Below are 25871 nucleotides of genomic sequence, written 5' to 3'. Positions count from 1 at the left end.
TGTTTATTTGCTTTTCTTTAATTTTTTCTTGGTTTCACTACATTCCGGCTCCCCAGCTACGATAGTCAAGTTTGGTTTTAAGTTTGCTTCCTAATAGATTCCAATGCTCTAAATTTAGCTTAAAATTAGGGGTCATGGGCTCCGAGGATATTCTGACTGAATAAATAAACTAACCTTCTTCCAGTCTAGCTTACGCGAAATAAGCAAGTTGGTAACATATACTCACAGGCAGGAATGTTTGAAAGGATCTCTACTTCTGTAACAAAGAGATTTGAAGATTCATTCTATGTTCGTTCCTAGTGTGAAAATAACACGGAAAACAAAATTGTTCTCAACCAAATAAATTGCGACTAGAAGAACATCTTTGCGACATGAAGCGATCTGTTCAAAGTACTGCTGCCACCCCCGTCGGAATTTATATTTATAAAACAATTGAGGTACTACGCGCGCTCTGATTGGTGAAAAACCTATCGTTTATCATGATTGTGCCGGTAAACACATGGTTTCCGATACGCGGGCAGCACTACGTCAGAACTAGAGAACTGAGAACACTAGCGAGAACTAGAGAACTCAGAGCTTTATCTCATACATATTCGGGTTTCACTGGCTGAGATATCAATAACATATACATAGAAATTTGTAAGGAAATTTGTAACAAAATTTGTAAGGAAAGACAGGACCAGAATTTGGTCGCGATAGAATGCTTGATTTTTTTTTTTTTTTTTTTTTTTTTTTTTTCCATGGCCAAAAGTCTACGTCGATTCCGTTTTACGCTTGAGTTTAGAAGACGGTTTGACATGTAAGCGCTTTCAGTGCTTTCCACGGTCCGTGGAGGACGCAGTTCTGACTACAGCTGGGCTTGAATTATCAATTTGGATTGTTAAAAAAGCAGGTAAAAGATTTATTTCGAGTTAATATTATCAGCTTATAAGTAGTTATAAGTCTAAGCTTAAATTCACAGCATGGATGCATAACACGATAAATGAATTTAGCCGGCCCAAGCAGTAGTTTTCATTCAGCAAAATACGGGGAAACACAGACTTTATAGGCTTCAACATAAGTAAATAAATTCGGAATAAATTTAAGAAGCAGCGTTTCTAACTAACCTTTATTCCATTTGAAGATTGCGTGAGTCTGTGCTTTCAGCTTTTGTGATTGGTTTTCCTGCATCATCTGACGAATTTGTTGAGAATGAGCAACTTGATCACAATGGTGCAATAATTTTTTTTTCTCTATGGCAAACATTTTGCCTAGTTATTTTATAAAAGCAATAGGCCACACTTTCTATGGATTTATAGGGGTACTAACCCACTCCCCTTACAACTGCTTACCTCCGTTTACTCAACCTGTCCTGATGCTGTGCAAAACTCTTTCTCGTTTACTGACATCGTTTACATGTAATTGAGGGGACCTTGCGCTTTAGTGTTTTGCAAGACATTAAACTATGGTGTATAGCAAGTTTACTTAAGCAATAGACCACACTTTCCATGGGTCTATAGGGGTAAATTTGCAATAACCCACGCGGGATGTTTGGGGAACACGAGAAAAGCTTGTAAAACACGAGCCGTTAAGCGAGTGATTTACAAGCTTTTCGAGTGTTCCAATTTATCGATTGCGCTTTGCAGTCATTTTGAGAAGACAAATTACAAACCACCTTGCTACCATATTTTAGTCAAACAGGTTTTCACCTGGTTAAGTCGTGGTGTGCGTATGGTATGAGCAACTTATTTTTAAACTTGTTTAGTTAAACTACTTTTAACATGTTGGTGTGAACAGGGTAGTGAGTGAGACTAGTAGCGACACTGACACATTATCAATGAATACTGCTTCCTTTTATTTCTCTTCTTTCCCTATCTGCTTTGGTCACACTGATTGACATTCCCATATCAGATTCAAATTATCGTTTTTCGTAACCAATGTCAATTTTTTCAGACTTCGTTAGACAGCCATACAGTTGAAAGTCCTAAATGCGAGAGAATTCTGTCTTTCGCTCACTCGTTTTTTTTGTTTTGTTTTTGGCCGTTTCCCTCGTTTCGTTTCGTTTTTTTTGTTTTTTTTTTGGTGGTTTTTGTTTTCGTCTTTTCGTTTTGGACGTTTTGTTGATCTCGTTTTGTTGTTTTGGGTTTTTGTACAAGCCGCTAAGGAGTTTGAAACTACACTGACGTCTAATGAGGCTTGGTTAAAACGAACAACAAAAGCAACCGAATGAAGATGAAAAGCAGCAAAACTCTCACGGGAAGATCCAAAAACCGACACAGGATCGTTTGTTCTTAAAGCGATAGATCATTCTTAAAGCGATAGACCAGAAGATGTTGACTTCGGTAGTGCTCTTAGACATGAGTAAGGCATTCGACAGCGTCAACCACGAAACCCTAATTTTGAAGTTGCGAGATGTAGGCGCCTCAGACCCAGTTATCCAGTGGTTTGGTAGCTACCTTAATGATAGACGACAAGTGGTTCGAATCCATTCAACATTGTCAGAGCCCTTGCTCATAGTCTGTGGCGTTCCGCAGGGAAGTATACTGGGACCACTTTTATTTAGCATTTACACAAATGATCTTTCTTCAGCACCACAGAATTGCAGCGTCCAGAGCTACGTGGACGACACTAAGCTAGTTATATCCTTCAAAATGAAAGATACTGTAAACGCCTTTGCTGACTTAAGAGTTGATTTGCATAGAATAGGCCAATGGTGTTCCAACAACCATTTATTGTTGAACCCAAGCAAAACTAAACTCATGGTGTTTGGCAGCAGGCAAATGCATTCCAGACTGGACACTCCCAGCCTCACCTTCATGGAAAGAGAACTCGTACCGGAGCACACCGCTAAAGATCTTGGGGTGATTTTGGACAAGAACCTGACCTATGACGAACACATTACCAAAACTGTCTCCTCCTGTATGTCTTGTCTCGGTCAAATAAGCCGCACAAAGCATGTTTTTGACAAATGCACCCTACTAACTATTATAAATACTTTAGTTTTTAGTAAACTTTTTTATTGTTCGAACGTGTGGGCGAATACATCAAAAAGTAATATAAATAAATTACAAGGTATTCAGAACTTTGCCGCTCGAATTGCGACCAGTACACACAAATATGATCACATCACACCAGTTTTAAAAGAGCTTAAATGGCTACCAGTCGCGACTCAGTTATATTTCAGGAACGCTATCATGGCCTACAAATGTCTAACATCTCGCGTGCCGGAGTATCTGTCTTCCCAGTTCAGTAAGCGAGGAGAAATAAGCGGACGTGCCACAAGAAGTTCACAAATGCTGAACATTCCTCTTTTTAAGTCTGCCAGCGGTCAGAGAACGTTCTACTACAGAACAGTCAGTATCTGGAACTCCATGGATAGCTCTCTAAAAACTCTCGAGAAAGTATCTGCTTTTAAGTTTTATCTTAAACGTAAACTTATTAAGGATTTTATAGATTCCTAATTCTAGTTAATTAATCTTAATGAATCTTAGAGTTTTTAAGTAGTTTTAAATTATTATTGTATTGTCTTTGAAAAACCTCTAAAGGGAAAGTCAATAAAGTATGTATGTATGTATGTATGTATGTTATAAAAAATCAAAACAGATTTCCAGAATAAAATTAAACTCAGCACTCCAGTAAAGTGTGTTACCTTACATTTGGGTCTTCTCCTTTCATACTTCAGCGAACTCGATTCAGAGCAACACAACCTGTGGTCTTGATGATGGCGGCCACGTGAACAAGTAAACTCGTGCTTCATTTGACTCTCACAAGGCTGATACATTTTCAGCAACGCCTATACTTCGGATCTTCCCATAAACCTTTTGTCGTTTGTCACAATTTTCCAGAATGCAGACAACTTTGAAGGTCATTATGCCGAAAAATATTTCGGAGGAAAAGTCCGTCTCTCCGGCTTTCCTTACATGCTTCATTCAGCTCAAAAAGTGAACAACGCGCGACAAATTTTCCCGCCTATTCATATCATCACTTCATTTAGATCAAACTGAAATGTCCGCAGCACTTCAGCGTTTCATCAAGTTCAAGATGTATTTATCACTTCGTATCCAGCGTGGCCTGAGGAATAAATTCTAGTTATGCCACGTTTTCGAGTGGTAAACCATGGAATATCTTATACGTCACTTATATTTTCTCGCTAATGGGTGTTCAGGAGAGCCTTCAGGCGAGTGAAGCAGTGATTACAGTGGCCAACAGGGTCCAACAGAATCATTATGGGAAGGTTGCGAGTAATACCGTCGAATATACAACGGCTTTCCTGTATTCTGACTGGCTGTATTTCCTATGGCAAGGTATAATTGTTAATTAATTGTATTGATTTAATTGTTTAATAATGGTAATAGGACTGAGTGGAGTCCAATTCGGTCTGTAATCATACGAGTGATTAACAAAATCGGACGACCGCGAAGCGGCAGTCCGATTTGTTAATCACGAGTATGATTACAGACTGAATTGGACGACACGATGTCCTGTTACCAATTAATCATAACAATTACATTTTCCCACAAAAGTAAAAGTTTCATTTGATAAAGAGCTTTTTATTGTCATTTTATATATCATAATTATAAAATATGGAGAACAGCTCGCAAAATGGCTGTTAAGTCTCTTTCAAAACAGTCACCAGAAACTAAACCTCCACAATTTTACAAAGTCAGTCTCAGTCAGTGGTTACTATAGTGATTGTAATCAATGTTGTGATTGGTGGATTTAGTGGAGAGGACTTAAAATGATTGGTTTATACAACTGTCCGATTACAGGTGTCCGATTACAGCCAACTGTCCGATTACACTGTCCGATTACAACTTTGCAGTTTATGCACCAATCACATTTGAGGAAATTGTAATTGTTATGATTAATTGTATAATTGTTCAGAGACAGTGTAAGAAGATTTATGAGGAATTTTCAACGTGACACTTGTACTCGGAAAAATAATAACTGCGAGCAGTTTTAGAAAATAGCCCAGAGAAATAAGCGCACTGACTGGTTAAACATTGTATTTCCATTTACCATCTTAATTCACTTATCAAATAAATGCCATGTTGCCGTACGTCTGTTCAATAAAAGAGCACAGATGACGTCAAATGTGATACTGAAAAAGAACGTGACACACGAGGCGTTAGACGTTTCACTTTCCTTAATCTGTGATAAATAAACGAGAAGTCTTAACAACCATTTACTTAGCGTTATTTGAAAAAACAATTCCATTCTCAGCGAAACACTCGCAGTTACGTAACACGTTGTCCTGGAGATGTCAAACGATACATGCGCTTGCAAAGCAGCGGAATTGCGAGAAAAGTTCACAAATGATCCACCAACCCCCAATTTACATAATCTGATAATCTGATCCAATACATGAAACCAGGGAGAATCGATGATGAGGAAGGATTTTAAAATGGGAAGATACGCGGTGAAGATGCTGTTACCGTTTTTTATTTGTTTTTTTATGCTTCGACTTAGTTTCTTTATAAGTTAGATACATAAACAGAAAGTGACTGAGTTGGGTCGTGAAAATTACATTGGTCGTGACTCAGATGGGGTCTATAACTGGCCACAGAATAGACTACAAAAGGGTTCTGATCTGACAGGCCAACAACATACCCAGCAAAACTTGACCCAAGTACCCCCACCCCCCTTCTCACACCCGGCATCCATAGACTTGCCCTCAAGTTGAGCTGCGAAAGCCGAACTCGGAACGAGAAAATGTTTGCGACGTTCAAAGATCTTCAAATTGTGCCGGAAGACGACGAACGACTTTTGCAACAGCTTACATGAATACCGGAAGTTGTGTAATGAACGGCGCAGACGCCAGTTCCCAGGTCACCCCCCAAGCGGAACTCGAAACTGCTGAAAACTGCAAAATGAAAGTTCGGAAGATCTGAATTGCTGCTGTTTGATCGAGTTATGGGAACTTTGCAGGTCTCTGATATATTCCGTAGTTGTCAGTTTGCGGTCGATTTTGCTGCTTCCTCGCTGCTGTCATTCAAGAGGAAGAAAGAAATCCGACGAGATATTGTTGACAATGGAGGCATATTGTCATACATTTTGACCAAACAGGTAGGCGGCAGACGGATCACTTCGCTGCTAATTATAAGCTTAATGTTAAAATTTGGTATACCATATGTCGTACCAAAATTCTATGGATTTTCTGCTCTTATCTGATTACCTGCTTTTTATAGAATCAATCGTTCAAGCGTTTTATCGTCTTGTTACTGAACTTTTTAAACAAACGTTTATACCGTAATGTAAATATATTTTCGGCATACAACAAGTTGTGGGTGCGGAAGATGGTGGAAAGTTTGTATCTAAGCTGAAGCCCCTGCAAATAAATTTTGGGTGGTGGTTTTTATCATCTAGTAATCTGCTCAGCTTGACAAAGTGTTGATGACTATTGTCACTGAAAAGGAGTTTGAGGATGTCAATCACTCCCTGAGAGAAAATGAATGGGAAGCTGGATTACATCTACCCAGAAGTTTAATAGGTCATAACAAGAGATCTGATCACCTCAGGAACAGTGTATTTATACAGATGTATTCCCAGGAAAATTATTCCACACAGTGCATGATGATAAGCAGGAAGGGAAAGTTTGCCACTGAACGAATTGAGAGCACTGTAACTGGGTCAATCCCACTACTTCTTTCCTAGGACTAACCCGGGGTTGGGGGGGGGGGGTACTCCCTTATATGGGCTATCTAGGTATGTGCGGCCCCAAAGGATATGGTTTTTCAACCGTTTCGGTCATAAATAGGGTATGGTTTTTGCACTCTAGCCTTGATATGGGTATGTTTTCATTAAGAAGAAGCCACTTTTTTTATCATTACAGAAAAGAAAATCTGCAAAAGCCCTTCACAAATTATTTTTATGGTAATTTAACATTGGTCTGAACCAGGGGAATATTATAACGCAGGTCTGAAACAGGGTTTCAAATTTTTGGTCAGGTCATAAATAGGGTAGGGAATATCACAGATTTTGGTCACCCCGGGGTGGTCTAACAAAGTGAGAGGAGGCTGGGGAAGAGGGCCAGTTGTGATCCTGTTTTATCAATGAATTTCAACAAAATTCTTAGTTATAAAGTATATCGTTTTAGCTACCATAAATTCAGGCATCATATGTCTTTTATTTACTTTTCATATGTCAAACACCAATTTTTGCCCTGATCACGTGTCACATGTAATCTGTTTGCCACCCTCTCTTGGGATTTCACTCCCCCACTCCCCTTCCATCTGGGGCAAATCCTTTGGCATGTTAAATTTCCGTCTTGCCTGTTGCTTTGTGATACAAAGACCTGGGTGAGGATTCACAGACCTGTTCACCTAAATTTGGATTCATGTACATGTATATCAGGCTTGTCTTTGTACATATTTGGTCAGGGGCAGATGAAGAAAATTCAGAAAGAGGGGGCCAAAAAAATCTTGGAGAGAATGCAACTTTGCCTCATACCCTACAGCAACAATGAGCATCTTTGGAGTGAGTTGGTTTCAGTTACAATCTTTTTTTTTTTTTCAAAAAAAAAAAAAGAATGAAACTCTGGGATTATAGCCCCTCTCAGCACCACCTAAATCCATGGTAACTATTAAATTTTTGCATTACTTTGTTTTATCCCTAAGACAAGCTTTCTGGTCACTAGTGATGCTGAAAAGACTTTGTCCTCCTATAAAGGAAGAACTGCTGTGAAGTATGGAATTCCTGTGGTCTCGTTTGATTTCATTACTGAGTGCATCAAGTCTGGAAAGCTTCTTGATCCAGAGCCTTATCTTCTGGCAGAAACACTTGAGTCACAGAACTTTGGTTCTGGAAAAATAGTTGGTAAGTTGTAAAGCTGTGAAAAAAAAATTGTGAGGGATTGGTTAGATGTTACTACACTAACCCCATAAATTCCCTTTTTATATCCACAGATAACAAACAAAGTTGTAAAAAGCCAACCAAAGTAGCAAAGAAACTGCAGCTGCCTGATCTCAATAAAATAAGGTAGGATACCAAAAATTCCGCACATGGCACTATATAGTCATGTATGCCACTACACCTCCATAAATGGCTGACTTTATGTCAGGGGAGAAAATGTAAACTGTCAATGCTTAAAACATTTTCAGGCAAAATGGAACCTTGTTTTGAATAACAATCCATTTTTTTTTTGTAAAGGAGTAAGTGCTGCTTGTTTGTTTGTTTTCTTTTCTTTCTATCATATGGAATTATGTAAATTATGTAAATTTATATGTATATTTATGATAATTTAAATACCTGTATTGTAATTTCATAAAATGTATCTTGTTAACACAAAAAGTAATTGTGTAATTAGAGTACAATGTACTCAATGCTGAGGTTATTTTTAGTAATAATATTCTTAAAGTTGCTTCATGTGAAACCAGTGTTTATGGAAGTAAGCTTAACTTGGTGTTGAATGATTAATTTAAAGCTTGCATCTATTTTTTTTTTTTTTCACAGGGTTTGGCTTTACAAGGCTTCAGATGGTCCAGAATTCGATGAACAAAAATGTGAAATTAGTAAAGATGTTCTTTTGCATGTAAATAACAGTCAATAATAATAAACAATAATAAAATTATTGGATAAGGTTGAGCAATTATACCTAAGTGAAAGTTTGTGTTATCTGCCAAAGTCAAAGCACAATGCTTTCTCATTGTAAATGTCCAGATAAGCAGCTATGAGCAATTGAGGTTGCAGTAGTCAAGTTAAAATGTCACAGGTAGTTATTTATCTTTGGGTAATATTAACCTCCTTGTATGGGCTATATACACTGTAGGTATGTATGGCCCTGAAGGGTATGTTTTTTTTAGCCGTTTTGGTCATAAATAAGGCATCAGTTTTGGTCATTTGGTCTCAAATAGGTTATAGTTTTGCACTCATGTCTTGAGTTCCTAGTATTTTTTAGAAGAAGCTACTTTTTCATCATTATCCATAAGACTGTCAGCAAAAGCCCTTTGTAACGTCTTTAACATTGGTCTGAACTAGGTATCTTTAATTATGAGACAGCTCTGATACAGGGCATTGATTTAAGGGTCAGGTCATAGATAGGGTATCAAATTTTTGGTCAGGTCATAAATAGGGTATGGAAAATGACGGATTTTGGTCTTAAATAGGGTAAGGGTTTTGGTAAGTGGGCCACACGCCCCTACCTGATGTTTCTGCAAGTATCCCCGGGATATTAACATCCTAACTACATTTCATTGGTGTGTATATTATTACTGTGTAAATCTAGGAAACATAATGTTTTTCTTTTATCTCTGTATAATTTTGTATAATTTTTATCTCTGTATAATTTTCTTACAGGGTTTAGATTCCAGTGTCAGTACAATCTTGTTTTATGCACTGGAGTTACATGTTATTCCTCCACATGTTCCCTGTACTGGCTCAAGATATCGGATATTTACGCACCATGGGGACCTTGGTGGACTCTTGGTATGGTGTAAATAGGTTAGATATTAAGGCAACATAAATCCAAGCGATTAGTCTAATAGTATTCACTTTCTCTTTTTAATGTAACATACTATCTACAGTACTTTTGTTGAATTTCAAACATACATGTGGCATAAGTTCAGAAGGGCTATGTATGCTTTTTGAAATCTTCAGTCTGAAGATTTTCTTTAAGATCTTATCATTTATTCTTCCTACCCTGCACTGCATGAGTTAACCCCTTGAGTGCTTGACCATTGTGTACCCTGTGTGCCACACCATTTTCACTCAAAATCGGTGTCTAGTAAAAAACTTTGAATGCCATAAGCTTTTTAAATTAAACTTTAGGCATGTACACATTTTCTGAAAGGTTATAAAAGTGTCTCTTCAATGGGGTCAATTTTGCTAAGGTTGACGTAATGTGATATCCACGTGACATCACAGCAGTGGGAATTTTGAAGTCTATCAAGCCTCCGGTGCCGGTAAAAATTGTTTCTGGTGTGCCGGGAATTCAACTAAATCTTTTAAAATTTTGACATACTGATCATGAGTACATCATGTAGGCACCTGAGGAGCAAAAATCATGACGTTTTGAGTATGTCGTATAGGCACTCGAAGGGTTAAAGGAATTGCATGAGGTCTTTCTTCTAAGAGCAAAGGCATCATTAATGTTCAGTTTAAAGATTAAAACACAATATCTACAGATGGAACCTCTGACTGACATCAAATATGAATAAAGCGCAGGAGGATCTAGGGGGTTAAGGGGGTGGGATTGAAGCTCCTAAATTAAAAAAATTAGACTTTATGACATGCTGATTTGGTCTCAGAATGCCAGAAATCCTTTTTCCAAGGGCCTCAATTTTAAACATTTTCTGGGGGAGGACGCGCCTGGACCCTCCTACATGGGACCTGCTATGGCAGTCCATATCTCAAACCCCCTTCTCCAAAATCCTGTATCTGCCCCAGATAAAGGTCCCTATTTAACAATTAGATTATTCGCTCTCGATTTCAATGAAGTGATAGTTGATGAGGCCAAAGGCCGAATCAGCTATCACCTCCTCCAAAACTTCAGAAAAACGATAAAAAGGTCGCATTTCGTAGACGACCAACAGCCACTGCACTCTAATGGTTGATAGTATACAAGTAGTGCAGCCAATCAGATTGCAACATTTGCATTAATATACTAGTAGAATTCTACTAATAAGTATTAGTAGAATTCTACTAGTATGCTAATGCAAATGCTGTAATATGATTGGCTGAGCCATTGAACACTATCAGCCATTAGTGTGCAGTGGCTGGAGGTCGTCTATGACGTTTTTTTTGTTTTTCCAAAGTTTTGGAGGAACATTTTGATGCAAATGGATAGTTAAATTCCTGAGAAGTCAAATTTTAGGACATATTTTACAGTTTCTTGACATTTAAAAAAGTTGAAATTTTTGAAAAAACTGATGTGCGCGTACACCAGACTTCAATTTTGAATAACAATTCAATCCGACTGAAGAATTCTACTAGCTCTCAATTTCTATGAGGTGATAGTTGATTTGGCCTTCGGCCTCATCAGCTATCGCCTCATAGAAATCTGGAGCTCATAATCTAATTGTTAAATAGATTATGAGTACACTGTATTATTATTTATATATGGCTGTGTCTCACAAGGACTGGGAACTACCGAATTCACGAATTTGATAGGTTGAAACAGATACTGAAAGCGGTGTAGATTTTCCCATCTAGACCGGTTACATTTTGCAGTGAAAAAGTTGCAAACTAAAATGCAAAAATATTGACTATTTTCTTCTAACACTATTTATTTATGGAAGTTCCAGAAAGCCTGATGAGAAAAAAGTGTAAAGGATGAGCACACTTTGGCAGAATTAAGTTCAGCTCATCGCCGTTCGCAAGCAAAATGTCAGCTGGTGCAAACCCGTTACTTTAAACAAATTAAATTGTTCTTGTTTGCCATATAATAAACATCTTATTAACCGAGCTTAGTCGGTCTGTATGGGAGAATCTTGACCTCGTTCATGTGTACAGACCTCACTGCCTTCGGTCTGTACTCATGTCCTTGGTCAAGATTCTCCCATACAGACCTACTGCTCGGTCAATAAGAGCTAAGTATCAATCAAATATTTTCTTGTGGAATTTAGAATAAAGACATCAACACTTGCAGACATTTTTAAGCCTCATCAATAAAGTCTGCTAAATTTGCTCAAGATTATATTTTTATTCTACATGTACATAAGTAACACTACTTTCACAGTGCCTCTCACCACCCAGGTGTATAAATAGGTACTGACAAATTTAATGCTGCAGGTAACCCTGCAATGAACTAGCATCCTAGGGGGAGTAGAAATACTCATAGTCGCTTTATGCTACTGAAACCAGAGATACAGCACCAGCCTGATGGCCTGCCACTTGGCTTGTATGTACACTTTCCCGTTACGTAAGTAACACAGTCACTTATATATTTTACTCTTTATTTTAACAAAGTGGTGTATTGATTTTTCATAGCATAGTGACGAAGGAACCAAAGAATGCAGATACTTTGAAACTGCTGCAGAGGCACTAGCAGCTTATGTTGCTCTGTATGATCGGCAGACCCAGTCGCCACATAGCATGACAAGGGTGGAGACTACTCTGTCACATAAGATTGGTTCTGATAAAATGAAGCAGGTGGGGCAGGTCACATGTGCACTCCTGATAGATGCAATCCTTTCTTTTTTTCTGACTTTCAGTGCATTGTACATGCACATAGGAATGCAACAGGTTTCTGCAATTAATGGCCACCTCTACTTTACTTGAGGCAGCTTACATGACAACATTACCTACTACATACATGTACATGTACATGCACAACCATTTCACATTGGTGGCCTATAGACCCTTTTCAAATGTGGCTGTCAATTATATATTCTTTTGTAAGTACTTATATTTGCCTCAGTAACCCCATTTTTAAGTTGATAATTCAAAAGAATCTTTAATCTCAAACAAGGTTAGTGAAGCTAATTTAAATGCATAAAAAAGAATTTTTAATTAGCAGCAGTATTAGTTGGAAAGTTGAGAAAGAAAATTTCAAGTTATGCATACTGAGGCTGTACCATTTTCTGGGTCAATAAAGTTTACAGTTTACAGCTCTTTTTAACTGCACCTTTCTGCTTTAGTTCCAAACAAACTCTAAGAAATATTTGCCCAAACTAAATAGCACCATTTAAAGTCAGTCAAAAATAAATAATATATTATTTATATTATAAGAATTTTGGACATATAGTGCAAATGTAACAATACTGCAAGTACATAAAATTATGGTGTGCGTCACAGAAAATATGGAGTGAAGAAATCATTTTATATTAATGCAAGTGTAGCTCAGCTAACATTACTAACTGGAAAAAAAACAATTATTTTTGAAAATGGCAAAGTTATCAATACAAGCTAATTACTTTAGCATTCCATGATTCCTTTTCTTTCTTTCAGATGACAATAATTGACTACTGTTCTGAGGAAGACTCGGCCATGTCTCCTGAAGCTGCGAACCTCATCGATTTTATTTGGAATGAGGCAACAGGCTGTCTTACTGACATTCTTTCCATCTCTGTTGACTCCATTAAACTTGAGGATGTAGAGAAAGCTGAAGCAATTTTACTCTTACTGAGAAAATCATTAGATGCCGATGAAGGTACCAGCGCAATTCAGGAACTCTCTAACGAATTCTTTTCAGTTATTCCTCACAAAAACAAAGGAACAGGAATAACATCAAGGCACCTTATTGCACAAAAACAAGACTTGTGTCAGGTAAAGCTAGAAACTACTAAACTTGATTGCTTCTTATTTCTATTGCTCTGGATAACTTGCTTCAATGTCTCTAATTAATAATGTATATGAATTCCCATAGTCAGACAATTCATATCGCAGATTAAGAAATACCTAGTGAAATACTAAGATCTCATTGGTAGTCAGTAAATCTTGTGACTTGCATGTTGCAAAATTTCACAGTTAGGGATTAGACTCTGGCCCTGCAGCCAGGCCCCAAGTAGATGTAACAACTCTCTATGTCTAGATTCATATTAATATGATTAATATTCAAATTAAGTCTTTCACTCTAATCGGATTTATCCTTGCAATATTTTTGTTTATTTAAAATCACAGGCTACAAAGCTCAGTCTGTGCACATTACTTGCCTACAATGTTAATTCAGTACCATAGGTTGGCAGTGTACATGTATGTCTACAAAGAACCATAGCTACATAGCTCTCTGTGCACATTGTTTTTCTATGATGGTAACCAATACTAAAGATTATTCAGTTAGGTAACGGAGAAGTTCATTCTCTGCACTAAACTTAAAAGAAAAGTATGCTGCTGGTCAGTATGCGCTTAGTGTGCATGTATGATCTGAAACTTGCCAGGACACCATATTTTGAATGCACACTAAGACTGTCTTGTACAAGCTTCCTTATTCTAACAACTTTGTTGACATGGATTTTGTTTTAAAAGTCAGCAGTAGAAGAAAGCACTGTTACATATTTAAGTGTATAACCGTGATTTCCTCTACTAATGTCTTCTGATCTGACAGCTATATATGACTGGAGTAAACTGTGGGAAATGAATTTTAATTTTACAGAAATGTAAACAACTCTGCATAACAAAAAAGAAAAAACCTATTCATAGTATCTATCATCTTGGCACGGAAAGTTTACTTATGACTGACAAGGAGAAGGATTAGGCATAATACTACATCATAAACTGGCCTGGCATGATCACATCAGTACAAATGTAAACTCTGCAAATAAGATCCTGTGGCTAATTAAACGTACATGCGGAAATCGGACACAGACTGCTGTGATACGCAAGCTTTACATCCATCTTGTGAGACCTCATCTCAAATACGCCTGCGAGATCTGGTCCCCTCACCAAGCCTTTTTACAGGATATGATTGAAAGCGTTCAGAGACGAGCCATGCAACTCATGATCAAAGGAAAATCTTACACGGAAAGTTTAAAATCTCTCCATCTTCTTACCCTTAAGTCTAGAAGGACTCTACTTGACTTGATCTTTTTTTACAAGTGTTTAAATGGTCTTTTGAATATTGACCTATCCAAGTTTATTAATTCCAGAGACACTGCAGCATGCAATCTGAGAAATGCTGACCTGTCATTTAAAATTCAATATTCAAGAACAAATGTTCTGAAGTACTCTTATTTCCATAGAACAGTCAAAGCCTGGAACTTTTTACCTTTGCATGTCAGAAAGTCTGAGTCTCCTTCTGAATTCAAACGACTTTCCAAGACGTATTTTTATCACTTAGATGCTAAATTAACTTAATCTTTCTTGTATTATTATTATTATTATTATTATTATTATTATTATTATTATTATTATTATTATTATTATTATTATTATTATTATTATTATTATTATTATCGTCCTCACGTAATGTTTGCTTAGAGTCCTTAGGGCCGAGACCAAACCATGGTCCTGGGGCACTAGGGGATAGCCAGTTTTTAGCTTGATAGCACCCTCCTCAAAATGTGCGCTGTACCTAACAAGGTTATCTTTTGTAGTTCACTGATGCTTAATTGGCCGGGAATTCTTCCAAGATAAGTTTCTAGTCCCTTTTTGATAGCTCCAAGTGCTCCAATGATAACTGGTATCGTTTCCGTTCTCATGCCCCACATTCGGCTTGTTTCGATTTCCAAGTCCTTATATTTGGATAGTTTTTCACTGACTTTCACGGATATGTTTCTGTCTGATGGTACTGCCATGTCAATAAATTTACAGGTTTTCGTTTTGTGGTCTTTAATCACTATATCGGGTCTGTTGGCTGTTATTTTCCTGTCTGTGTGTATTGGCATGTCCCATAATATCGTGACATCCTCGTTTTCGGTAACTGTTTGCGGCTCGTGGTCATACCACTTTTATTGTTATTATTATTATTATTATTATTATTATTATTATTATTATTATTATTATTATTATTATTATTATTATTATTATTACCGGTTTTATTGTTACTACTTATATTTAATTTTTTTTTCTTTTTCTGCGGTTTGGGTGGCCATTTGTAAGGGAACTTGTTCCTGTTTTTGGCTTTCCCCCTCAGCTTTATATATGAATATGTATGTATTTCTGTTGAGAAAATGATTAAAGTAAGTTCTACTAATACGTATAACATCAAACTTAAGCAGAGAATTTCACCAGGGAGTTAAAAATTTAGATTTCAGGTTAGGTCGAAATCAGAAAGCTGCATTATCTTCAACTTAGGGAGAGGCACCACATTCATTTAATGGAAGTGTCAGTTCAGTCAACGAAGCAAGATTTTTCTCAGTAGTATTGCACAATGTCATAAGCAATGGTTTGACCATGGGGGAAATGTAAAACGGACAAGGACTTGCACTGAGCGTCAGTGACCCAGAACTAAGCTTTTCTCGTATTCTGTTTTGAAATATTATTTGTCGTCACAGCTCATGAAGGACATGGTTAGTATTGGTGAGTCTACAAACTGGTTAACAAGGAAAAGTGTGTATGCCAAGTACAGGGCGTTGAAGTCTCACATTGAATGTTTGACGCATGGCAGCGACGAGTTTGAAAAGATCCGAGAACTTGTCAATGCAAGTGAAAAAGGGTAAGTATTTATTTGTCATAGACTGGATGTCATCTTTGAATGTAAAGATTGTAACTTGTGCCCAAATGCATTACAAAAGTTTCTCTTCCATTGTAAAATGACAACCCAAAATCTGACACTTCAATATTTTTAACTCATGAGACATTATCATACTAAGAAAACTAGGCAGAAGAATTAGAAAGACTAGTCTAGACAAACTTTGAGTTTCATCCAGTGAGGTAGAGATTACCAGTAACTACTGACACGAATTAAAACAGGAAACAAGTTTATTTTTGGCGTGGTGATAACACTATAGATGATTTGTGTTGGATGGTCCTGAATTCAACTCCTCCATGCCTTGTTAAATTAGCCAAGTGGTTGGTGTCAATCAGTTGGTGTTCTTAAATGAAGTATGTTATGTTTGGTTCTATTTGTTCCATAACCATAGACCTCGAAATAAGCTCGTACTGCAGCTCTAAGCACATAATCTATAGTATAAAAAAGTTGTTTTAACTTTGATTACCTTTTTGTTCTACCTAATTTCAAACGTACCACAAGTCGTTTCACTCGGTCGTGTTTCAGCAAGTGCATGTACGAGGGCAGCTTACAAGTGACAAAGTAACCAACATATTGGGAAAAAAATGTCTATTGCAAAGAACTTTTAAAAAGTCCGGACAATGTTACAGTAGAAATTATGCTATGTGAATTGACCACACTTCTGATGGATTTTCTTTGTTCTCTCTCTGTCATAGTGATTCCAGGATCATTGTACTCAATGTTTTCTCCATTCATCGCCCAGTGGAGGAAAGTGCTTTTTCTCGTGACATTGGTAATAAGAGACTTCTTTTCCACTCATCAAAGGTGAGAACATTTAAGTACCCGCCTTGTTGTTGTTGTTTATAGTGGTCAATGTGCTTAGCTACATCTAGCTAGTTCACAGACATGCCACTTTAAATGAAAGAAACAAATATATCAACTAAACGTAATAGGCTTAAAAATCCCAACCTGCGGGAGGCAGACCAGTTGGCTATTTACAAGCATCACCGAGGAGTTGAACTAGAGTCTACCGAGAAACAACTACAGCTAAGTGGTCAGAGCGGGACTTAAACCCGCGACCTCCTGATTTCAAGTCCGGCGCCCTTACCACTCGGCCACGCTGCCCCCACCAAAATCCCAGGAAATTCTTTTACAAAAGCAAACTGATCTTAGAATGGAATAAATAAACACTACTGTTCAGTTAAGAGCGCCAGCCAGTCCTCATGTTGTGTTCTTGGGCAAGTCATTATACCCTCTCAAAGTCTCTATCCTGTGGTGAGTATTGTTAAGTGAACCAATTTGACAAAGTTCTGGATGTAACCTGCTTGGACCTAGGATCCCATTTTGGTGGGGATGGGGCGGGCGCGCGGCAAGGAAGGAGGAGCCGTAGTCTAGGTAACCTCATGCATGAGGAACTGGGATAAACCTCAGCACTGTTGGTTGCTTTGACCCAAGAGCATCCATAAAAGTTGGCAGTAAGGTATGTACTAATGTGCGACAAATATCATTGCAGGTGACAAACTTTGTTGGTATACTTTCAAGGTCAGTAGACATGGCGCACTTACAAAAGTCGTTAATAAATAACAAGCCATGTTATACTGTCATAAACATGTTGCTTTGAACAGCTAATTTGAGCACGCGTAGTATCCATTCTGTTCAGTAATATGGGATTGAATATAGAGGCAGCATAAATATGTTGTTGATTGACTGTCGTTTAACTGTTCGTCTGTTCGTCTGTCAGTCTGCCTGTCTGTCTGCCTAGCTGTCTGTCTGTCTGTCTGTCTGCCTGTTTGTCTGTGCACCAACGTGGAGTAAGGTCGATGGTTTGCCAACAGTCGGTTGACAAAGGCCAACAGACGGCCGTGTTTCCTCATTACAAACCCCTTGACAATTTTTTTGTTAAAAGTCTAAATATTGTGTTCATTTTGAAACAACATGAACCTTTCCTATAAACAAGTACATGATTTAACGCGTGATTTTTCACCTTTGCAGAGGACTTCTGATGCCTAAAATTGTTGTTGACGATTTTGGAGGCCAACGATCCGATCCAGGAATGCTAGGAAGCGGAATTTACTTTGCCAGTTCTGCGAGGTAAGGACTAAATGAGAGCTATACATCTGGCCTGGGTTGTTCGAAAGGTGGATAATGCTATCCACCGGACAAATCGCCATCCAGTGAATAAGTGTTAACAAAACAAACCACTCTATCCGCTGGATAGTGATTTATCCGGTGGATAGCTTTATCCACCTTTCGAACAGCCCGGGCCAGGGCTATGATACGTATATAGCTTACCCCATCAACCTGAAACATGGCAAGCAAGATTCTTTTCCTCAGATCCTACGTGCAAGCCGGCATTTATCAATAGACCAATTTCGATATATTAAAATTCAGCCTACAGCAATAGACCTCAGAACGAGGCTCTGGGGAATAAACCCAACAAACTCTGTAGTTATTCCCCAGAGCCTCGTACTGGGGTCTATTGTTTTAGGCTGAATTTTGATATATCGAAATTAGTCTATTATACAAATCAGCGCTATTAAGTTTCCCATTTTAAAAACTGTTGCAGTTAATTACAGTCCATTGGTTAAGAACAGCTACCTACAAGTGAATTTTTTGTTTTAGCACAAGTGCCAGATATTCTGCTCCTGGAAGCAAGGGAACGAGACTGATGCTTGTAAACGAGGTTGCGTTAGGAAAAGTCAAGGTATGAACAAACATTATTATGTACGAATACTACAGTAATAGGTTATAGTGACAGGTGTTGTATTTTTTGGCAATGTTTGGTTTTATAGTTTTCCCATTTTCTCAGCCAATCAAAGAGCAAACACCTGGACGTGCAATTTATGATTACGTGACGACCTTGATTTCTCCGCCTCAATGAGTAAATTGTTTTTTTATTGGCTGCACAGGTGCTAAACGTGCCCAACCAAGATCAGTGACTCTGACTTGTTGTTTAATTATGCTCGATTATGAACCTCTGCACACAAATAACAGCCAATCAGCCAATCAGCCAATCAGCCAATAACTATGAAACTGGTTAAACGAAATACGAGCCCGGCTTGCGTTGGATGGCGAAACAGACTCACAATCTACTCGCAAGTGCACGGAAGTTTTAAATAAAAAAAAAATTATTTATTCCTTCCATGTGTGCTGTAATTCAGTACTCGAAGCAAGCATCACTCTGAAACTTACCTTGGCTTACGCTGGGTGTTCAAACGGTAAAAGACCTTCGTCGACTTGCGCGCTAATTTGATTTTGATCAAAGTGGACGCCAAGTAACCGTTAGTGTTGACAAGTCGTCATCGAACAAAGTCCCACGTCGACAAAAGTTAAGAATTTTATGTCCCCATTTTAATTTCCCAGGGCTTAACGCTTTTATTTTATGTTTTCAAGGAGTTTAGGAAGTTTTCCTTGGATTTGACATCACCCCCACTTGGATATAACAGTTGTCATGGATTGATGACTACAGAGGATGAGCCCTCAGATTTCAAGGTCAGCAGTTAAGCGTTGTGCTCGACCGCTAGGTAGCCCCCTGGTAGCTCCCATAGTGACATTTTATAGATTTAAAAAAGAGTGCCGTTTTCTAAATGGAAAGCAAAACATAAATCACTTATCAGTCTTGTTGTTTTATTGAAGAAAAGATGGTATATTTTTGGTAACAAATATAATCAAGCTTCGTTTTTCCTTTACTAGGATGATGAATTTACTATCTACAACGGTAACCAACAGAAAATAAGGTAACTGGAAGAATGTTTAGAGCGGTTTGCAATGGAGTGTCAAAAGTAATCAGGCAATTACTTTGGTTTTGGTTTTGGTTTTGGTTTTGGTTTTGGTCAGTTTTACTACGGTTTGAGATTGGCTGAGTAGAGCGGTTTTCGATTGACAGCGTTTTTCATTTGAGTGTCGAAAAGTAATTGGCTTTGCATCAACTACGTTACGCGATTGGCTTAAAAAAAACTCGCGCCACTTTATCATCCAGTCAGAAGTAAAACCAAAACCAATCGTGACTCGTGCACACTCGTTTTCCCGCGCTTTGCGTCAGCTTCAGCTTTGATTGTTTCACTGGATTTTCTGTGTCCTCTGTGATTGGCTAGTGTGATTACTTTGGTTTTGGTTGAACGATACTCAATTGAAAACTGTCCAGTGTGGCTCCAGTGTCGTAAAAACCAAAACCATACCAATTACCTAACAATTTCTCTGCTCAGCCAATCTCAAAGCGCAGTAAAACCCACAATAAAATCAAAGTAACATACTCAATTGAAAACTGCTCTAGTCTAATCGGTGAGTAACTGGTTTGGTTTAGTTTTACGACACACTCAATTTAAAACCGCTCCATATAGTTTACAGATTTGTTAACAAAGTTTGGCTTTAGCTGCCTGGTCCTTCATTATTAGCAGATTGTTCAATTTACTACGTTTCTTTGTAGATATCTGATTGAGTTTGTTTTACCTGGCGACACAGTTCTTCCCAGAGATGACATTTCTCTTGATAGTGGTTTCTCGGATGATGAAAGGGAAGTTGTTTCAGAAGGTATTCACAGCATGAATAAAAAGTTTATGTTTGTCGCTAAAATTGCTTCGCATCACATCTATAGAGTTGGGGTAGGTGGTTTGTTTTCAATGGATAGGTTATCTATGGAGCAAGGAGAAGAGTGCACGTGGCCCCTATGTTGGATTTCGAATTTATTACATTTACCCCATATTACAAAAATAGTGATTAAAATCATAGAAACAAGAGATGCAGGTGACCAAAAGCACCGCGGCGCCATGCTAAGGAAACCCCTATGAATAAAATGTTAAACTATATACACATATGTACAATATATTAAAAAAAACTCTAGATAAGCCAAAAAAAAAATCAAATTACTCGAAGATTACTACTAACGTTAGATGAGATAATTTCTGAACATTATCGACTATATTGATTTGATTTATTTTGTGTTGCCCGACAGAAATGAAGTCAGCTTAATACCATCCGTGGTAATTTGCTCCCTTTTTGACCATCCAGGCTTTTTTGTCTTTCATAACTTGTTTTGTGAAGTTAAAGAGATAAACAACGCAATGCCAGCCACTGAGAACACGAAGCAAACATACGTAATCGACGCCAAGCGGGAAACTCGCGCGAAAAGTCGTCGTGATTCGTTTCGCATCTGAAACGAATCAGTGGCGCGAGTTTCCGTTGCTATCGACATTCGATTGAAAATCGCTCTATTTTGAGGCTTGATACAATTGGAAGACCAATGTGCGTAATTCAGTGGACCCCCTTAGTTGATGTTGACATTGCTAATCATGTGATCCCATGATGTAATGTTACTCGGATTATGTGGCCTTAAATATCGTGTACTTTTTCTTTGCATTCATACAATGACCTCTAGGTGAAATTTTAGGTTGGAACTCGGTCAGATTCACTTAAGCCAGTTGATGTAAGTTGAAAAACGGAAAAAATCCGATGCAATCACTTCGTAGAACTTCACTCAGCAGAATGCCTAGTGTAAAATGTGTTCAAAATATCCCACGGCAGAACTTACGCATTTGTTTGGCGCTTTTCTACACGTCTCCCTGACCACAGAGCACTTCATTCGCAGCATGAAGTATGAGGAATGTTATCCCTGTACATGAGTTCATTATAATTTTTTATTGAGCCGATGCATCCAGTAGTCTCTTAAAAGGAATTACGTCCCATGTATTCTTTCCCAGACTCCTGTGTGAACCTAACAGATGTCATGTCAGTCGTGGATCCTCTGACAAAAGTCGAGGCAGGACTTAAGGGGACTGGGGACAAGGCTATCCCGCTGCAGTCAGTTCACATCAAGGCCAAGTTGTTGGATCTTGCCGCGCAGGTAAAGATGCTGAGGCACCTCGATGATATTTAGAAATAGGAGAGGGAAAAAAAATGCCATGTTTGGTAATGCATTTAAACAGCTGTCTCCCCTTCTACAAGATTTATTTGAAGTGTACCTCATTTTTTTCCAACCCCATTGAACTCATTCACTCTTGCTCGGCACAATTTGCAATCCCAAAAACTCTAAATTTCATTTTGGAAAACATGCTAAAGTGGAAAATAAGTACTGGAAGTACTGCTTAATAGCTGCCATTCACTAAGGTTTCTGTCGTGCACTGGCTTATGCTTTGATACCACGGGAAAGTATTGGAAATAGCGTTAATTTGAATGGTAGCATCACTAGGGTTTCATCTCACAGAGGTGGCCTCTACAGCCTAAACAGTGCCACATGGAGACTCCTACGCGTCACCTTTCATTTATATGGTATCACAGTGGGGTTTTACTTCTAAAGAACGTAGAAAAAATTGCCAGTGCTTTGTTTTATGATGATCCTATTTTGAGCTAAGAACCAAGCAAAACGTATTGCTCTAAACACATAGATTGCGGCCCTATACACTCATTCTAGTAAGATAACGAGTTCATAAGAAAATGATTTATATTTTATCTTCAGGTGATAGTCTTCCAAGAGTACAAAAACAACAGTACCACACCCATAGAAGCCAAGTACGTTTTTCCTTTGGACGACATGGCCGCAGGTGTGTGCCAAGTCAAACTGTTTTTGTTTTCTTTTTAGTTTTTTTTTTTCGCCATCTCGACAGTCTGAAACACCGCTCTCTTCTCCTCCTCCGAGGCTCCCTACGGGAGGGCAGGTGGAAAGAGAGTGGTGGGGGAGGAAGCCCAGGAGACGAGGGGAGCCTCTGCCCCCGCCCAGTGTTCCCCGTGCTCTTTCTTTGTTCCCTCTCCTCGTATCGAAAAAGATATAAAGCGTTTGAGAGGCACAATGTAGTAACGGGACTGCGTATTATTGGTTCTAGGCTCGATTTCCACCGCCGCTCTCTCGTGGCGCGGGCTCCTTTCCCGAACAGCGGCTGGTGATCGAGCCTATATTGGTTCTAGCCTGCCTAATATCCTTTTATATAATAATCAAATGAATGCGCGCGCTCTGATTCGTCAATCAGCTATGGTTTATTGTGCCAGTAAACTCATGGAAATTTCGCGTGTCTTCTGAACTATTATATAAAAGCAATAGACTACAAGTTTCTATGGTTTAGAGGCATAATAAACCACTTGGGATGTTGGAAGAACACTCGAAGAATCCGTAAATCACTCGCCTGCGGCTCGTAATTCACGAATTCTTCTCGTGTTCTTCCAACATCCCGCGTGGTTTATCAGCCTGTAAACCTTAAAAACGTGTAGTCTATTGCTTAAATGTTGTATTGTTCAGCGAAATACTGTTCTTCTCTGTCTCTGATATCCTGTCCACCTAGGAGTATAAACTCCGGGTCTGTTTATGTTACGGAAGCGTTGTTTCGCCAGTTTTGATGAACCTCGTGGCTCTTTCAATTCCTAGATCTTGAACAGACTTAAAACTCTGACTTTTTTCGAAATTTTAGAAAATTTTACAAAAAGTAATGTTTTACTTCCTGTTGTAGTTTGTGGTTTCGAGGCATTCATCAACGGTAAACACATCGTGGGTGAAGTGAAAGAGAAAGAGCAGGCCCACAAAGAGTATCGGGAAGCCATCAGTCAGGGGCATGGGGCTTACCTCATGGACGAAGAAACTCCGGTATGTCACTTGTCACGTTGCCTGTCCCATTATCCTGTTTGTGTCATAAGCTGAAAGCCATCGTGGATCTCTTGAATATCCATGGCATCAGAAAACCACCAAAACAGAGTCAATGGAAAGCGCCAGAATGATCTAAGACTGATAAGTGAATTTACTGCTCATGACATCTTTGTTTGTCACTCTCCACTTTGCAATTTTTTTTTTTTTTCTTGTCTTTCCTTAGGATGTGTTCACCGTCAGCGTAGGAAACCTCCCCCCCGGTGCATTAGTGTTAATCAAGATAACATACGTCACTGAGCTCACGGTGGACAGAGAACACATTTGTTTCTCGCTCCCAGGCTCTGTGGCACCGTGGACACGTGACAAGGCCTTGGACGAAGTTACTCAGGTTTGCTTTAGTATACTGATCACTTTGTAGTTAAGTGTTTATTAAACAGTAATGGGAACAAATTACAAGTTTAATTTTGTAGAAAACCAAAACAAATCTCACCGTTATAATTCACCTGAATATTACAATGACTAATGGAAGCCTTATATTGAAAAGGAAGTTGTTCACCAACACTAACTATCTAAGCGTAATTTTGTAGCCGGCTATGCACTTAAGTCCGATTTGTGATATGTGATTTACAAAATGTGGTTACAAACGCTTCACTCAGGTAACGACACAATTTTGCTTGTGCGTTTGTCACACAACGTATTTTATTCAAACATTTATTTCTAAATCGATGGCTTTTTTTTCAGACTGACGTCGAGACAGTAAAGATGCAGGACGAAAGCCTGAGGTGAGTTCTGGTATTACAATGGCGCTGACTAGTACCCATTCATCTGTTCTTCTCCCGCCGGTTTCTTGCAGACATCCCAGAGCAGTCTGGGCTCTACCTCTACAAGTCTTACCTTAACCCCTTTTTACTTGCTATCAATAAAGTTTTTTTGTTTGTTTCTTTTATAGCGATCTGTATGAACTATCCGTGGAAATGTCTGTGGAGATGCCGTTTGAGATTCGTACACTTGAGTCTCCTACTCATGTTATTACAACCAAGGTAACGCTAACCGTACAGTGTCAATAACTCGTAAATAGCTAGTCAACATGATTTGATTAATTCATTTTGAGCTTGCAGAGATATTCTGGACTAAACTCGCTTATTTTTTCTCCTCGAGAAATCTTAGACATCAGATAGAACTAAGACTAGCGTTTTTGACGCAAGGTGTGTTTGTTGTATGGAGGATATACTTAAATCTTTATCTACGATTTCTTTGTTCAGCGGACAGCCACCAAAGCAGTGGTGTTAATGGAGCGTGGTCAGCCTCTAGGTGATGGTTTCCAGCTTCTGATTGGTTTAGCAGAGATTCACGTACCCCGGATGTGGGTTGAACGACACGTCAGCAAGCCAGACAGTCAGGTAAGCGGTAAACGTTCTGAAGACAAGGTTGCGATTATACGAGACTCAAAATTTCTTACGTTTATTTTCTTGTAACTCTACGAAATTTAGACCATTACAACCCACCTTGACTGCGAAAAGTTCTCCTTTTCCTTACTTTGCTGAGCAGGAAGCGGAATACGTTAATTTTGATGCGCCAAGCAACCTCTTAGTTATCGACTGTTTTTCAAGTTTATTTGTGTTCTGTGGTTAGTTGAAAATAGTTAACTTTCCGCTGCTAATTAGCCTGCGAGCAGGCTCACCTTTGAGTCACGCGCGCGAGCGGCGAAGAGCAAAGCGATCCGGAGGAAAGGAGTCTGGTAAAGAGGCGCCAAGAAAGTGAAACAATTTTGGACAATTTGGCTTCGCCGCTCTATTTCGCGCTCCAACGTGAACCTGCTCGCAGGCTAGCTGCTAAATAACTAAGAAACTGAGAAAGAAACCTCCAAGCTGGTCAACGTTGCTGCTTAAGATGACCATCTCCTTGTTTCACTGATTTGAAAAACTGCTGTTTATATTTCCACCTGTTTGTGTAGGCGTGCATGTTGACATTCTACCCCGAATTCGAGGCAGAGAGTCCCCCAGAAGTCGAGGTCGTATTTTTGCTTGATTTGTCCTGTTCAATGAAGGTTAGTTCTAATGTTGTCGTTTTCTGTCGTTGTTTGATGTTGAGCTGCTGGGGAAGGGGTAGGGGGTGGGTGGGTGGTTACTTCCATATGTCAGTTACACAGATATGTGTGGCGGAATGGAGCTCCTTATTCCACCCCCCTCAGGGTGCGATGCATAGACCCTTTGCATAAGTGGCTCCTAAATTTGAATAACAATACTTATACACCCTAAGCCTCACATTCATGTGAAAAAT

The 25871-nt window shown here is 38.7% G+C and overlaps 1 protein-coding gene and 1 non-coding gene across 2 annotated transcripts in view; one reads left to right on the top strand and one right to left on the bottom strand.

Moving 5' to 3' along the window:
- Nucleotides 1–5338: 5338 nt before the first annotated feature.
- Nucleotides 5339–25871, top strand: part of LOC145481525 (protein mono-ADP-ribosyltransferase PARP4-like) — a 51458-nt gene continuing 30925 nt past the window's right edge. Inside the window, exons 1-23 of the mRNA XM_081460016.1 lie at nucleotides 5339–6045; nucleotides 7596–7794; nucleotides 7884–7956; nucleotides 8431–8509; nucleotides 9274–9402; nucleotides 11905–12066; nucleotides 12865–13182; nucleotides 15849–16009; nucleotides 16741–16849; nucleotides 17538–17566; nucleotides 18017–18115; nucleotides 18647–18728; nucleotides 19418–19516; nucleotides 19718–19761; nucleotides 20451–20554; nucleotides 21721–21863; nucleotides 22476–22560; nucleotides 23458–23591; nucleotides 23815–23979; nucleotides 24333–24373; nucleotides 24541–24631; nucleotides 24854–24991; nucleotides 25546–25638. Of these exons, the coding sequence (XP_081316142.1) occupies nucleotides 5893–6045; nucleotides 7596–7794; nucleotides 7884–7956; nucleotides 8431–8509; nucleotides 9274–9402; nucleotides 11905–12066; nucleotides 12865–13182; nucleotides 15849–16009; nucleotides 16741–16849; nucleotides 17538–17566; nucleotides 18017–18115; nucleotides 18647–18728; nucleotides 19418–19516; nucleotides 19718–19761; nucleotides 20451–20554; nucleotides 21721–21863; nucleotides 22476–22560; nucleotides 23458–23591; nucleotides 23815–23979; nucleotides 24333–24373; nucleotides 24541–24631; nucleotides 24854–24991; nucleotides 25546–25638 (2730 nt within the window). The 5' untranslated portion in view covers nucleotides 5339–5892. The remainder of the gene's footprint in view (nucleotides 6046–7595; nucleotides 7795–7883; nucleotides 7957–8430; nucleotides 8510–9273; nucleotides 9403–11904; nucleotides 12067–12864; nucleotides 13183–15848; nucleotides 16010–16740; nucleotides 16850–17537; nucleotides 17567–18016; nucleotides 18116–18646; nucleotides 18729–19417; nucleotides 19517–19717; nucleotides 19762–20450; nucleotides 20555–21720; nucleotides 21864–22475; nucleotides 22561–23457; nucleotides 23592–23814; nucleotides 23980–24332; nucleotides 24374–24540; nucleotides 24632–24853; nucleotides 24992–25545; nucleotides 25639–25871) is intronic.
- Trnas-uga (transfer RNA serine (anticodon UGA)) lies at nucleotides 17077–17150 on the bottom strand. Its single transcript has one exon. It is a non-coding gene; the product is annotated as a tRNA-Ser (tRNA).

The sequence above is a fragment of the Orbicella franksi genome, chromosome 3 (genome assembly GCF_964199315.1).
Source record: "Orbicella franksi chromosome 3, jaOrbFran1.1, whole genome shotgun sequence".
In the NCBI taxonomy this organism is placed as follows: Eukaryota; Metazoa; Cnidaria; class Anthozoa; order Scleractinia; family Merulinidae; genus Orbicella; species Orbicella franksi.
This window is presented reverse-complemented; position numbering and strand designations above follow the sequence as displayed.